General features: G+C 44.3%; 1 protein-coding gene across 1 annotated transcript in view; it reads right to left on the bottom strand.

The window, feature by feature from the left end:
- COG7 (component of oligomeric golgi complex 7) overlaps window positions 1–13,434 on the bottom strand; it is a 62,835-nt gene extending 49,401 nt beyond the window's left edge. The window contains exon 1 of the mRNA XM_036738848.1: window positions 12,925–13,434. Coding sequence (XP_036594743.1) covers window positions 12,925–13,090 — 166 coding nt within the window. The 5' untranslated portion in view covers window positions 13,091–13,434. The remainder of the gene's footprint in view (window positions 1–12,924) is intronic.
- Between the last annotated feature and the right edge of the window lie 586 nt (window positions 13,435–14,020).

Here is a 14,020-nt window from a genome sequence, read left to right as displayed (position 1 = left end):
AAGATTTAAAAAGGACAGGAAAAAAAAGGCGAATCCAGATCTTGTGAGCTATGAGAGAGAGGACTAGACATCTTCTCTGATTCCCATGACCTCTCAGATCTCTCCACAACAGAAATCATGCACCAAAGATAAAGCAACTTCAGCTATCTCCATGATTTAAAAGAAAGTTCAAAAACACACCCAAAACTAATAAACTGATGCTCACTGGCCCTGAGCTCACTTGCCCCTCTCATACCTCCCACAATACCAGCACTGAAGCTGCATTACCAGATCCAGGGACCAGACAAAGACTTACCAGAAAACCCACCCTAACACTCCATCCTCTTCCCTCTTTTCAGTGCCATGGAGAACTGGCCTTGGGCTGTGGAAGTTTGCCTAGGCAGCAGTGACAAAAAGCCAGCAGAGCTATAACCCTGTAGCACCAGCACTTCAACACTCTAAAGTGCAGGTGCCTGGCCAGATAACTAAAGCACAGAGGGAGCTGGAAAGACATTGTGTGTCTGTGGGGAGGGGCAGGGGGAGTTCCGGCACTCCACTAGGCCCGAGCGAAAGAGCATAGCAACAGCATTCAACTGGATCCAGTTCTGACCACTCAAAAGTCATTTGGGGCGGAAACCTAGTCTGCCGAACCATGAATTGCCCAGTGTGGGAGAGGGCTAAGAGGCTTTGAGATCCAGTCCCCAGGAAACCACCATTAGAAAGGGCAGAGTCAGAAAATAAACAGGGGAAAATCAAAGGGGAAGTGGAGAGGGGCTGTAAGGGGAGAGAGACTGAAATTACCAAAGATCTCAGGAAGAAGAAAACTCAGACCTTGAACTTAAAACAGATACATCAACAGGGAAAATATTAACAACAGAAGGATATGTGTTCTCCAGATCTAGTAAACAACTTTAGACATCTATGGAAAAGAAAAAAAGGAAAGAAAAAGATGGTTGAGAGAGGGAAAAAATACAATCATTACTTCGAAGCTAAAGCCTCTATCTTTGACAAAAGGGGGAGAGGAAGGTGAATTTTAGAGATTTAATAGCATAAAATATAAAAAGTGTGCTTAGTATTATTAAATTCAGCTTAATTATGGAAACAGTAAAATAAAGCCTGAATTCCTTTCTAACAAAGGCAATTATAACTTTAAAAGAATGGTAAAAGATAAGTCAAAGTGGACAATTTTACCATTAAGTTACATTTTCCACATAAACTGAATTCTACCATAAAAAGAAAAGAGATTAAAAAATGGAGCAGAGAGGGGAGGAGCCAAGATGGCGGCTGGAAAGCAGGGACTTGTGTGAGCTCCCCGCCAGGTCCCTCCAAAAACCTATAAAAAATGGCTCTGAACAAATTCTAGAACTGCAGAATCCACAAAATAGCAGAAGGAAGCAGGGATCCAGCCCAGGGCAGCCTGGATGGTCTCTCAATAAGGTCTATCACGCATGGAATGGAGGGGAGCAGAGCTCAGGGTAGGCGGCAGCAGGACCAACCAGACCAGGAGCCGGGCACAACAGGCCCTAGCGCCCTGAATCAGTGAGCTGTGGCAGTTACCAGACTTCTCAACCCACAAACACCAAAGACAACAGAGAAGGTTAGTGGGAAAAGCTAAGGGGGGGTGGGGGGAGTGAAAGGAGTTCCAGGTTAGGCCACTGCCCCAGGGGCAGCAGGGGTGCTGCAGCTACAGAACTCCAGCTGCAGTTACTTCCGGCCCCAGGCCCACCTGGTGGGAGGAATTAAGTGGAGGATCAGAGCAGGAGTGCAGAGCCTACTTAAGATTTGCATCAGGTCTGGGCTGGCGGTTCTTGGGGAAGGAGGAGTGCTGGTATGGCAGAGCTGGCTGTATAGAAATAGCTCTGAAATCAACAGCGCATGCTCTCAAGCTTGGAACAAAGTACTCTTTGCTCTACAAGCAGTCATACCCTGACAAAAAACTCAAGGGTCATGGCCAGGCAGCGAAAAGAGACCCAGATTCAGTCTCAGACTTTGGAATCTTTCTATGGTGACAAAGAAGACCAAAGCATACAGCCAGAAGAAGTCGACAAAGTCAAAGAGCCTACATCAAAAGCCTCCAAGAAAAACATGAACTGGTCTCAGGCCATGGAAGGATTTGGAAAAGCAAGTTAGAGAAGTAGAGGAAAAATTGGGAAGAGAAATGAGAATGGTGGGAGAAAACCATGAAAAACAAGTCAATGACTTGCTAAAGGAGATCCAAAAAAAAAAAAAAACTGAAAAAAATATTGAAGGAAACAACACCTTAAAAAATAGACTAACTCAAATGGCAAAAGAGCTCCAAAAAGCCAATGAGAAGAATGCCTTGAAAGGCAGAATTAGCCAAATGGAAATGCAGGTCCAAAAGACCACTGAAGAAAATAAAGAATCCACTGATCACCTCCTCAAAAAGATCCCAAAAAGAAAACTCCTAGGAATATTGTGGCCAAATTCCAGAGCTTCCAGGTCAAGGAGAAAATACTGCAAGCAGCCAGAAAGAAACAATTTGAGTATTGTGGAAAAACAATCAGGACAACACAGGATCTAGCAGCTTCCACATTAAGGGACCGAAGGGCTTGGAATATGATATTCCGGAAGTCAATGGAGCTAGGATTAAAACCAAGAATCACCTACCCTGCAAAACTGAGTATCATGCTCCAAGGCAAAATACGGATTTTCAATAAAATAGAGGACTTTCTAGCTTTCTCAGTGAAAAGACCAGAGCTGAATAGAAAATGTGACTTTCGGACACAAGAATCAAGAGAAGCATGAAAAGGTAAACAAGAAAGAGAAATCATAAGGGACTTACTAAAGTTGAACTGTTTTGTTAACATTCCTACATGGAAAGATGATGTGTAAAATTCATGAGACCTCAGCATCATAGTACCTGAAAGGAATATGCATATGTATATATATATGTGTGTGTGTGTGTATGTATGTATATATATACATGTGTGTCTACGTATGTATATATATACATATGTAGGTGTATATATGTGTGTGTGTGTGTGTATATATATATATATATATATATATATATATATATATATACACATATAGACAGAGGGCACAGGGTGAGTTGAATATGAAGGGATGACATCTAAAAAAATAAAATCAAAATAAGGGATAAGACAGGAATATATTGAGAGAGGGAGAAAGGGAGAGATAGAATGGAGTAAATTATCTTGCATAAAAGTGGCAAGAAAAAGCAGTTCTGTAGGAAGGGAAGAGGGGGCAGGTGCGGAGGAATGAGTAAATCTTGCTCTCATTGGATTTGACCTGAGGAGGGAATACCATACACACTCAATTGGGTATATTACCCCACAGGAAAGGAGGAGGAAGAAGATAAAAAGGTGGGACGATAGAAGGAAGGGCAGAGAGGGGAAGGAGGTAATAAAAAACAAACACTTTCAGAACGGGACAGGGTCAAGGGAGAAAATTCAATAAAGGAGAATAGGTTAGGAAAGAGCAAAACATAGTTAATCTTTCACAACATGAGTATTGTGGAAGGGTTTTACATAATGATATGCATGTGGCCTATGTTGAATTGCTTGCCTTCTTAGGGAGGGTGGGCGGGGAGGGAAGAGGGGAGAGAATTTGGAACTCAAAGTTTTAAAAACAGACATTCAAAAACAAAAAAAAAGTTTTTGCATGCAACTAGGAAATAATATACACAGGCAATGGGGCGTAGAAATTTATCTTGCCCTACAAGAGAAGAAGGGAAAGGTGGATGGGAGGGGAGTGGGGCGACAGATAGGAGGGCTGCCTGGGGAACAGGGCAACCAGAATATACGCCATCTTGGAGTGGGCGGGAGGGTAGAAATGGGGAGAAATTTCGTAAACTCTCGTGAAAATCAGTGCTGAAAAACTAAATATATTAAATAAATTAAACAAAATTTTAAAAATGGAGCAGAATCAAGAGAAGTTTTTCACAGTGTCGACAATATTGTAAAGACAAACAACAACAAAAACACGGAAAGATTTAAGAACTCTGATCAATGAAGTTATTAACTACAATTCCAGAGGACTCATGACAAAACATGCTACCAGCTCCTGATAGAGATGTAAAGATATGAAAGGCAACAAGCAGTAAGAGATATGGCGGGAAGTGTCAGTGGGGGCTGGATTGTGGATAGCCCTGATATTAGACTAAGGCAATTTACTAATTTGTTTTGTTTGACTATGTATGTTTATAAAAGAGGGTTTGTTTTCCTTTCTCAGCAGGAGAAAGTAGATTTTAAAAGATACAATTTTTTTTAAAAGATCAGGATAGAAATGAACAATATGGAGGTCAAAAGAATAACTGAAAATTTAAATACACACCAAAAATTGTTTTTGAAAAGAAAAAAAAATTTTAGCAAATTTAATTTTTTAAAGAGAAGAAAACTTTGCCTACCAAAATTCCAAATTAAAAGGAAAGAGGACAACAAAACTTATCAATTCACTTCGCAAAAATGTCCAATGGAAGCCATATTCCTGATCCAGACATCAGGGCTATTCACAATCTGGCTCCAACTGATATTTCCAGCCATATCTCTTACTACTGCCTTTTACTTGGACTCGATCAAAAGGCCGCACTAGAGGGCTAAATCTAGAGGTGGCAAAGCCAGAATTTGAACCCAAGTCCCCTGATCCCAAAACCAGTACTATTGAAGTCCTTTCCAATTTGAAATTCTAAGATTCTTTGAGTTTCTTCCAGACCAGGGTGGGGAATCTGCAGCAAATCATTTAGTCACTCTGGGTCTCAGCTTCCTAATCTGGCAAATGAAAGGGTTGGGCAAGATGACCTTTATGGACCCTTCCAGCTCTAAATCTATGATCCTGTGATCCTTACATCTACTCTAACTCATGCCCACGCACTCTCCCCGCCCCCCCACTCCCCCCCCAAAAATTCTCACTATAATAAACAAACAAGATCATTTTCTTGAAAACCTACAGTGGGGAGAAACTAGCCACTTCCAGAGTCAACCATTTTGCTTTCAGATAGCTCTATTTATATGAAAATCTTCCTTGATTTCCAATCTAAATTTGTCCCTTTGCAGCAGGTACCTCTCGCTCCTAATTCTGCCTTCTGGCACTAAAGAGTACAAGTCTCATCTCTAGAGCTTCCAAGCCTTTCAAGGACTTTAAGAAAGCATAAAATCCCTTACCCCAAGTTTTCTCTTCTGCAGGATAAACATCACCAATTCCATCACCAGTCTTTCCATAGGATAAGTTTGAGGTCCATCATTCTGGTTGACCTCCTTTTGAGATTCTCCATCTTATCAATGTCCTTTCTAAGATGTGGTATCCAAAACTGAACACAATATTCCAGATGTGTTGATAGCATAGTTAGATAGATTCAAAACTAAATCACCAGACCCAGACAGTAGGCATTAATGGCTCTATGTCAGTTTGGAAGGTTTCCAGTAGAGTGCTTCAAGGATGCCCTCGGTCCAGTGATATTAAATAATTTGTCAGTGACTTTGATACATGAATAAGAGGCATATTTTTCATTTATGCAGATGTCACAAAATTGGTAGGGATAGCAAACACGAGATGACAGAGTCAATACATAAAACAAGCTAGAATAATAGGCAAAATATATAGAATCTATCAAATGTAAATGTAAAAATCTTAATCCTGGGTAAAAAAAACATCAACTTTGCAAGTTGAGGGGGGCCGGGGGGAAGGTTTCACTAGAGGATGATTCGTGAGAAAAAGATGGCAAACACACACACACAAAAAGCTACATTAAGAAAGTCATAGTATCCAGGATTGGAGACATGATAGCTCTGCTTAACCTCCTTGGTTAGACCATATCTGGAATATTATGGTCACACTGACAAGCCACAGTGTAGCGAGGTATGGTGACCAGAATGGAGAATGGACTTAAAACCTTGCCAACTGAGAACTGGTTAGGATAATCAGCCTGGAGAAGGGAAGATTTAAGAATGATATGATAACTGTCTTCAAGTATTTAGAGGGATATCAGGTGGAGAAGGAATTGTACTTGTTATGGTTGGGCCCAGAAGGAAGAAGTAGGAACAGTAAGCAGAAGTTTCAGAGAAACAGATTAAGGAAAATGTTCCTAACAATTCAAGCTACGTATGGGATGAAACTCTCTAGTACGATGTGACTCCCTCTAGAGAACTTCAAGAAGACCTTGAAGGGAGATATTTCAGCAGACAGAAATTTCAATTAATTAACAGTTAACATTTATATGGTGCCTACTAGGTGCCAGGCTGTTATCTCAATTGATCCTCACAACAACCCTGGAAGTAAATGGTATAATTATCTCCATTTAGCAGATGAGAAAACTGAGGCAAAAAGAAGTTAGGTAACTTGCCCAGGATCTCCCAGCTAGTAAGTGAGTATCTGAGGCAAGATTTGAACTCAGGTTTTCCTGACTCCGGGCCCAGCATTCTAGCCATTTTCCCACCCAACTGTCTAGAAGAGGTCTTAATGGACTTCAAGCTCAATGAATTAAAAGTCTGAGATGGAAGCTGACAAAGCTAATGTGATCTTGCACTACATTAACAATTCTAGCTTCCTCAAACAGGGAGAGGGTAGTTCTGAAACAAGGCAGCTAGGTGGCACAGTGGATAGAGGGCCTGGCCTGAAATCAGGAAGAGTCGTCTTCTGAGTTCAAATCCAACCTCACACACTTACTAGCTGTGTGATCCTAGGCAAGTCACTTGACCTTGTTTGCCTCAGTTTCCCCATCTATAAAATTAACTGGAAAAAGAACTGGCAAACCACTCCAGTTTCTTTGCCAAGGAAACCCCAAATAAGGGCACAAGGAGTGAGACAGGACAGAAAAATGGCTGAATCACAGTAAAGTTTTCATCACAACACATTTCTGAGTTTCAGTTTCTTCAGCTGTTAAATGGAAATAATATACGTAAGGACCTATTTCACAGGGTTGTTACGGGAGTCTAATGAGATGATGGTGAAAGTCCTATACTAATGTCAACTATCATTACAATGCTTCAAAGGATAATAACAGGAACTGGACCTGTCCATTCCCAGAGATTTCTTTACCCAGGCAGCCACCCAGGAAGAAGACTGCCACTAGTTTCTCTGTCTTGGACCCCAGGCATATCTCCATCTGGATTCAGAAGGCTCCCCACAAACAAGATCCTGCCACCCACCACTCAGTTTCTGGGCTTCTGTCTCGGTGCCCAGTGATTTCTCTAGGCAGTCAGCCCCGGGATAGGACCCTGCCATTCACATCTTGGCTCCCAGTGACCTCCTTAGCCAGATCATTTAGGGAGGATATTAAACAGTCCTTAAACTATTCACCTGCCTCCCCTCAAAAGACTTCTCTCCAACCACTGATACTTGTCCTAGATTCATTCACCAATGGTTAGTATACTCCCAGTTCTTTGTACTGTCTCCATCTCATTAATTCTGAACACCCAGCTGCCAATGTACAAACCTCATTCCTCATCCCCAACTACCCTATCCCTTACTCCCATCACCCTCAATTGTATTTGGCCAATGTCCTGCTCCAGATCTGCCAGCATCTTCCACTGTGCCCTCTGGAGTGGCTGATCTCAAAAAACCAAACTGCTTTTTCATCTTAAGTATGTTCCTTTCATCATCCCTCTATCTTCTGGCACTCACTGAGAACTGGCTCCCTCCTGATGACGCAGCTTCCCTCACTACCCCTCCTAGTACTGGTTATTCTTTCTCTCGAGCCCCTGCAGAATCACTGGCTAAGGTGGGAAAACGAGTATACTCTTTGCCTCCTATTACTTTTTCTATTCATCATATTCATCATCCAATCCAGATCATTTATCTATTATTATCTATCAACATCCAGGACATTTTCTTTCCTCCTCAATGGGTTCAGCACCTGCCTCACAGCCTTTCACTCCACAACTCCTGCCTTCATGCTAGCAGACTTCAATACAAATGTTGATACTCCCTCAAATACCATAAACTCCCCAACTGCAATGTATTGAATTCCCATCACCTTCATCTCCATTCCACTTCAGCAGAACACAGAGATGGTCCTACTCTTGATTTATCATCACACAGAGTGTTTCATTTCTAGGTTCAAAAACTCCAAAAATATTTTGTTTGATGATATTTTATTCGGAGGAGAGAGTGAGGCTGACGGCTTTGCACAGCTCTACCTCACCTGAATCCAATTCACATGCAAGACATCACCCTCATGACAGGTCCTCTGCCAGAACGAAGGACGAACAACATTTAATTATTTATCAGGCAGCTAGTTGGTGTAGTAGACAGAGCACAAGACGTGCAGTCAGTAAATCCAGAGTTCAAATCCTGCCTCAGACAGTCCCTAGTTCTGTGACCCTGAGCAAGTCACTTAACCCCTCTGTTAAATGGGATCTCTGTGTCTCAGTGTGAAATGAGTATGATAATAGCATCTACCTTAAAAGGTTCTCAGGAAGAGCAAATGTGTTATCATGTATAAAGCATTTTAAAGTCCCTTAAAGCTCCATATAAATACTAGCCATTAGCTATTACTGTCCCATCTTTCCCTATGCCTTACAACCCTTAACCCTGTTCTCTTATTGTGAACTCCTTTCCCTCCACTACTCCGTTCCTTCACAGGCTTCCTTCCCCATCCTGACCTCTTACTAAATCAATTCAGTTCTACACTACACTTCTGAATACTCTCGAATCCCTTGCCTTACTGTCCTACTGCCAATCACACCTGCCAACACCCAACCCTCGGTTACTCTCATGATCCACCTTCTTTCCTATCTTCAAGTGCTGCTAAACAGAACCAGAGAAAATCACCATTAATTGAAGTTATCTAATCTCAACTGGGCTTCAGTGCAGCAAGGCAATCATTCTAACTCCTCTTTCAATGATTCCCTATCAACTCTTCCAAATTTTCTCATCTCTCCTCAAGCCTCCCACAGCACCCCCTCCCTCTATCCTCTGTGCTAAAGATTCCACCTCATACTTCACTAAAGAAATCTAGGCCATTCATGAGAACTCCCTCCTCTCCCCTCCTCCTCATCTATATCACTTAGACATCCTCCCCGCCCCCCGCCTCCATTTCCTCCATCAGTTCTATCTCACTCGGAGAGGCAGCCCTTCTCCTTTCCAAGCAAAACCCTTCTACATGTACCCTTGATTCCATCTCCTCTGATAGAATTTCACCACTATCATCCCTGCTCTCTCTAATCGTCAGTCTCTCCTTATCCCTTGTAGACAGATCCTTCCTGCTGCTGACAAACACACACAGGTCTACCCCATCCTTAAAAACCCTCACTCAAGGGGCAGCTAGTTGGCACAGTGAATAGAACACCAGCCCTGGAGTCAGGAGGACCTGAGTTCAAATCCTCCCTCAGACCCTTGACACTTACTAGCTGTGTGACCTTGGGCAAGTCACTTAACACCAATTGCCTTGCCTTCCCCCCTCCAAAATAAAAAAAAAAAACCTCACTCAATCTGACTGTCCCCAATTGCTATCATCCTATAGCTCTCTTGCTCTACTCAGCTAAACTCCTTTAAAAAAGTCACCTACACTTGGGGCCTCCTCTTCCTTTCCTCTCACTCTTCTTAACCCTCTCCAACTTGACTTATGACCTCATCATTCAACTGAAACTGCTCTTTCCAAAGTTACCAATGATCTCTTAATTGCCAAATCAGATGTCTTTTCTCAGGTTGCACTCATTTTGACTTCTCTGTCACATTTTTAACACTGTTGACAAAGTTCTCCTCCTAAATACACCCTGCTCTCTCCTGGTTCCCCTCCTCACCTAGCTGGCTGGCCCTTCTTCTCAGTCTCCTTTGGTAGATCTTCATCTACATCATCACAGATAATCATGCGTATACCCTAAGGTTCTGTACTAGATTCTCCTCTCTTCCTTCTACACACTTCACTTGGTGATCTCATCACGTTCCATGGGTTCAATTATCATCTGCATGCAGATGATTCCCAAGTCTATATATCTGGCCCAAATCTCTCTCCTGAGCTCCAACACTTCTTTTTTGGATATCTAGCACTAGATTTCCAAGAGGCAACTCAAACCGAAAGTTATCATCTGTTCCCCTAAATCTTCTGTCTTCTGAACATCCCTAGTACTTCTAAGGATATCACCGTCTTCCCAGATACCCAGGTTCATCACATTGGGGTCAATCTTACCTTGTTACTCTTACTCCAACATGTCCAAAATCTATTGGATGCTAATAGTTATTATCTACTGACAAAATTTGTCATTTTTACCTTCTCAATGTATCTCATACTTTCCTTTTTATTTACCTACCCACCACGCTAGGTTAGGTCTTTGTACCTTTAGCTACTACCGAAATTGCCTTCTAGCTGGCCTCCCTGCCTCATTTTTCTTCCCACTCCAATCCTTTCTCCACTCGGCTACCCAAGTGAATTTCCTAAGGCTTCATTTCTTGCCCCTTACTCAAACTTCAAAGATCAAATATAAAATCTTCTTCTTGTTATTTAGAGCTCTTTACAACCGTCCATTTCCTACCTTTAAAATATTCTTACATTTTACTCACTTCTATGCGCTCTATAACCAGCCATAACAACCAATTAGTTGACACCCCATTTTCCCAACTCTGTTCTTTTGTACTGGCAGATCACCATGCCTGAAATGTTCTCTCTCCTCTTCTCTGCCTTTTGGCTTCCTTCACAATTCGATTTGTATCCCACGCTCTGCATGAGGTCTTTCCCAGTCTCCCCAGCTGCTAGTATCTATCCCTCTGAGATGCCATCCTATCTACTTTGCCGACATCTTATAGAAATACCTAGTTACTTTAACATTTGTCTCCTCCATTAGAATCTGGGATTCTTGAGGCACAGGATGTTTTTGCCCTTTTTTGTATCTCCAGGACTTCGATTAGTGCCTGGCATATAATTAGTGCCAAATGTTGGATGAGTGACTGATGGTGAGGAAATTCCCTCTACCAAAATAGATCAGCACCTTCTCTGCAATTTTCAGTTTTAAAGAGTTGCCTCACGAACTGAACGATTAAGTGATTTATACAGGGTCACATAATCAGTATGTGTGGGAGGCTGGCCTTGAACCCAGGTCTTCCCGGCTTTAAGGCCAGCTCGGAATCCACTCTGCTACATTACACTCGAGTTTTAATAAGTGTCTGTAATAAAAGAAATGAAGTGTATCTGCAAATCTCTGGTCCAGAGCAAGAATACCTGAGGATCTCTAAATCAAGGTGTAAATTTAGTGGGACTTCACATATGGTATTATTTCATATTCTCTTTATATTTCTTTTGTATACACGTATACATATATACGTATACACATACACACATATAAAAAACCTACTGTTTTGTTGCTCAGTCGTGCTCAACTCTTCGTGACCCCATTTGCGGGTTTTCTTGGCAAAGATACTGGAGTGGTTTGCCATTTCCTTCTCCAGCTCATTTTACAGATGAGGAACTGAGGCAAACAGGATTAAGTGACTAACCCAAGGTCACACAGCTAGTAAATTGTTGCCGGCTGAGTTGGAGCTGAGCCCTGTCCTCCTCGGACCTCCAGGCCCAGGGGCCTGCTGAGATAGACTCGGGGCTTTGGGATGTGGGTGGAGCCAGGAGGAGGGGTCTCGCCTTTGTTGCCTCCCTAGTGATTCCAGGTCTTTGCCCGGACCTGCCTGACCGAATGGAACTTCCAGCTCTCTGTCTGGGCTTGCCAGAGCACGTGGAGTTTCCAGTTCTTTGTCTGGACTGCCTGACCGCAGGGAGCGGGAGCTTCGGGTTAGCTCAGGGAGAGAAGGGGAGGAGAGTAGGCGGAGTCGGGGCAGTCCTAGGACCCAGGTGTATTGAGTTTTACCTGTTCTTCACCCACATAACCAAAGAATGTACCTACCTCACTAAAGATATAAATGTGCTGCTTGCTGAAATAATAAATGGAGTCACTCACCATCTTTTCGGCTCCCGCCCCATACATTGTCCTCGAAATCAGGTCCTTTGCTTAGGCAAAGGCCTGGGGCTTGGGGGGAACCCTGAGTATAGTTACGAGGCTTCGGGAGCCCATAACAGTAAATGTCTAAGACCAAATTTGAACTCATGAAGATGAGTCTTCCTGACTCCAAATCCAGTGCTCAATCTACTGTGCCACATATATATACACACACATACATATATGTGTGTGTGTGTGTGTGTGTGTGTATACCTCTTCTCTTCCCAAATAGAAGGTAAATTCCCTGTGAGTAGGGATTGTTTAGTGCTTCATATTTGTATCCTCAGCACCTACCACAGCGCCTGGCACAGAGTAGGCATTAAATAAATTGTTAGTTGAATGACTGAATGAATTTCCCTGTGGGAAAGGGATCAGGAAAAGGGAAATTTGAATATATCCCTCAGGAGAACAATGATCTTTTTGCATGTTGCAAAGGAACATTGGAATGGATTCAAAAATCGCAATCTTAAGTTCTACTTCAAACACACTGTTCTAACTCCCATGATTTGGCTATTTAAGGAGGTAGTGAATAGTAAAACTAAACTTCTAGGACAGGGTGGGGAATCTGCGGCCTCGAGGCCGCATGTGGCCCTCTAGGTCCTCAAGTGCGGCCCTTTGAGTGAGTTCAGGTTTTACAGGCTTTCTTTCAGTCTCATCTAAAGTGCTAACTTCTTCAAGACGCCGTTCTGGATTCTCGCTTAATCCCTCCTGCCGTCCCCGTGTTGAATATCTCCAGTTTAATCCGTGCCTATGTAGTATGTACGTAGTTATTTGCAGGTTGTCTCCCGCATTAGACTGTGAGCTCTTTGGGAGCAGGGCATGTTTTTTGCCTTTCTTTGCATCCCCAGGCTGGTGCATACAGTACGTGCTTAATAAATACTGTTGACACACACAGAGACCGAAAACTGAACAAGGATAGTTACTTTTGTTTGAAGTCATCCACACCTCCCGTCTTGAACAACGCCGTCACAGGTGGCCCCAGATTCCGACCCCGGCCCCCAGCGGCTGTCACTTAACCCCTCCTCCCCGCGGGCCGGGCGCTCACCCTCCACGGCGTTGTTCACTTCCTGGATGAAGAGCTGCAGCTTCATCACCAACGTGGCGGCGTGCCCGTCCACCTTCCCCGGGGCCTCCTTGGGAACAGCCTTGAAGGCCCCATTGATCCACTCCTTCACCTCGAAGTCATCCGCCAGGAACTTGGAGAAATCCATCGCCTCCTCCCGGGGCCAAAAGGCCCGGACGACCGGGCACACAGGGCCCACCGACCCCCAGCCCTTACCCCGACTGTCGGCCCGAGCCTCGGGCGCTCGTCACCGTCCCCGCGGGCGACGGCGACCCCCAACGGCAATTCAGCCCCAAGCAGGGACGGGGATCGGCTTGACGGGGCGTCCGCGCGCTCCCGGAAACCGGGCCTCCGCGGAGGCGGGACTTCCTCTCAGCTGTGCACCCCGTGGGTCCCGTGCGCTTCGCTGGGCTGGGGAGCCGCACACACTTCCCCAGACTCTCGGAAGAAGAGCCTCCCCCGGCATCCGCAGGCAGCGCTCCGACGAGCTGTAATCTCACCGGAAGTGGCTGGCAGTTTCCGTAGCAACGAGCGATCTCTTCCCTTCCTTCTTGTCCCGAAACCGGGCTCAGCTCCTAACTCCTGAACCCGCGCCTAGCAGGGCTCCCCCGGCTGCGGGCCGGGCCGAGCCGAGCCGAGACTGCGGGGCTGGCTGAAAATCAGCCTCCCGAGCTGCGACTTCCTTAGCGCAACCCCTTCGGCCTCCGCGGGGGCCTGTGTGTGTAGCCCGAGGTGTGTGCGTGTGTGCGTGCCCGAAGGGGCACGCACTATTCCCCATCCAAACCGGTTGATTTTCAGATTTGCTGTTTTGTTCAATTCATTTGACAGTATTAAGGACCTACTATGTGCCGGCACTTAACCTTCATTTCACACTCAGGAATCCGGTCACACTGACCTTCTCTACGTTCCTCACGCCTATTACTTGATTTCCCATCTTTGTCCCTTTACCCTCAGTCTCCGATGCCTAGATTGTACACCTCCCTTACCTCCTTCAGTGTCCCTATTCCTTTAAGATGTAACACAACCACCTGCATGCACAACGCTCTTCTGATCCTCCTGACTGGCTAGTGCCTTCCAC

This window comes from Trichosurus vulpecula, chromosome 9 (assembly GCF_011100635.1).
Source record: "Trichosurus vulpecula isolate mTriVul1 chromosome 9, mTriVul1.pri, whole genome shotgun sequence".
Classification (NCBI taxonomy): Eukaryota; Metazoa; Chordata; class Mammalia; order Diprotodontia; family Phalangeridae; genus Trichosurus; species Trichosurus vulpecula.
The sequence above is the reverse complement of the archived record's forward strand: the minus strand, read 5'-3'. Positions and strand labels throughout refer to the sequence as shown.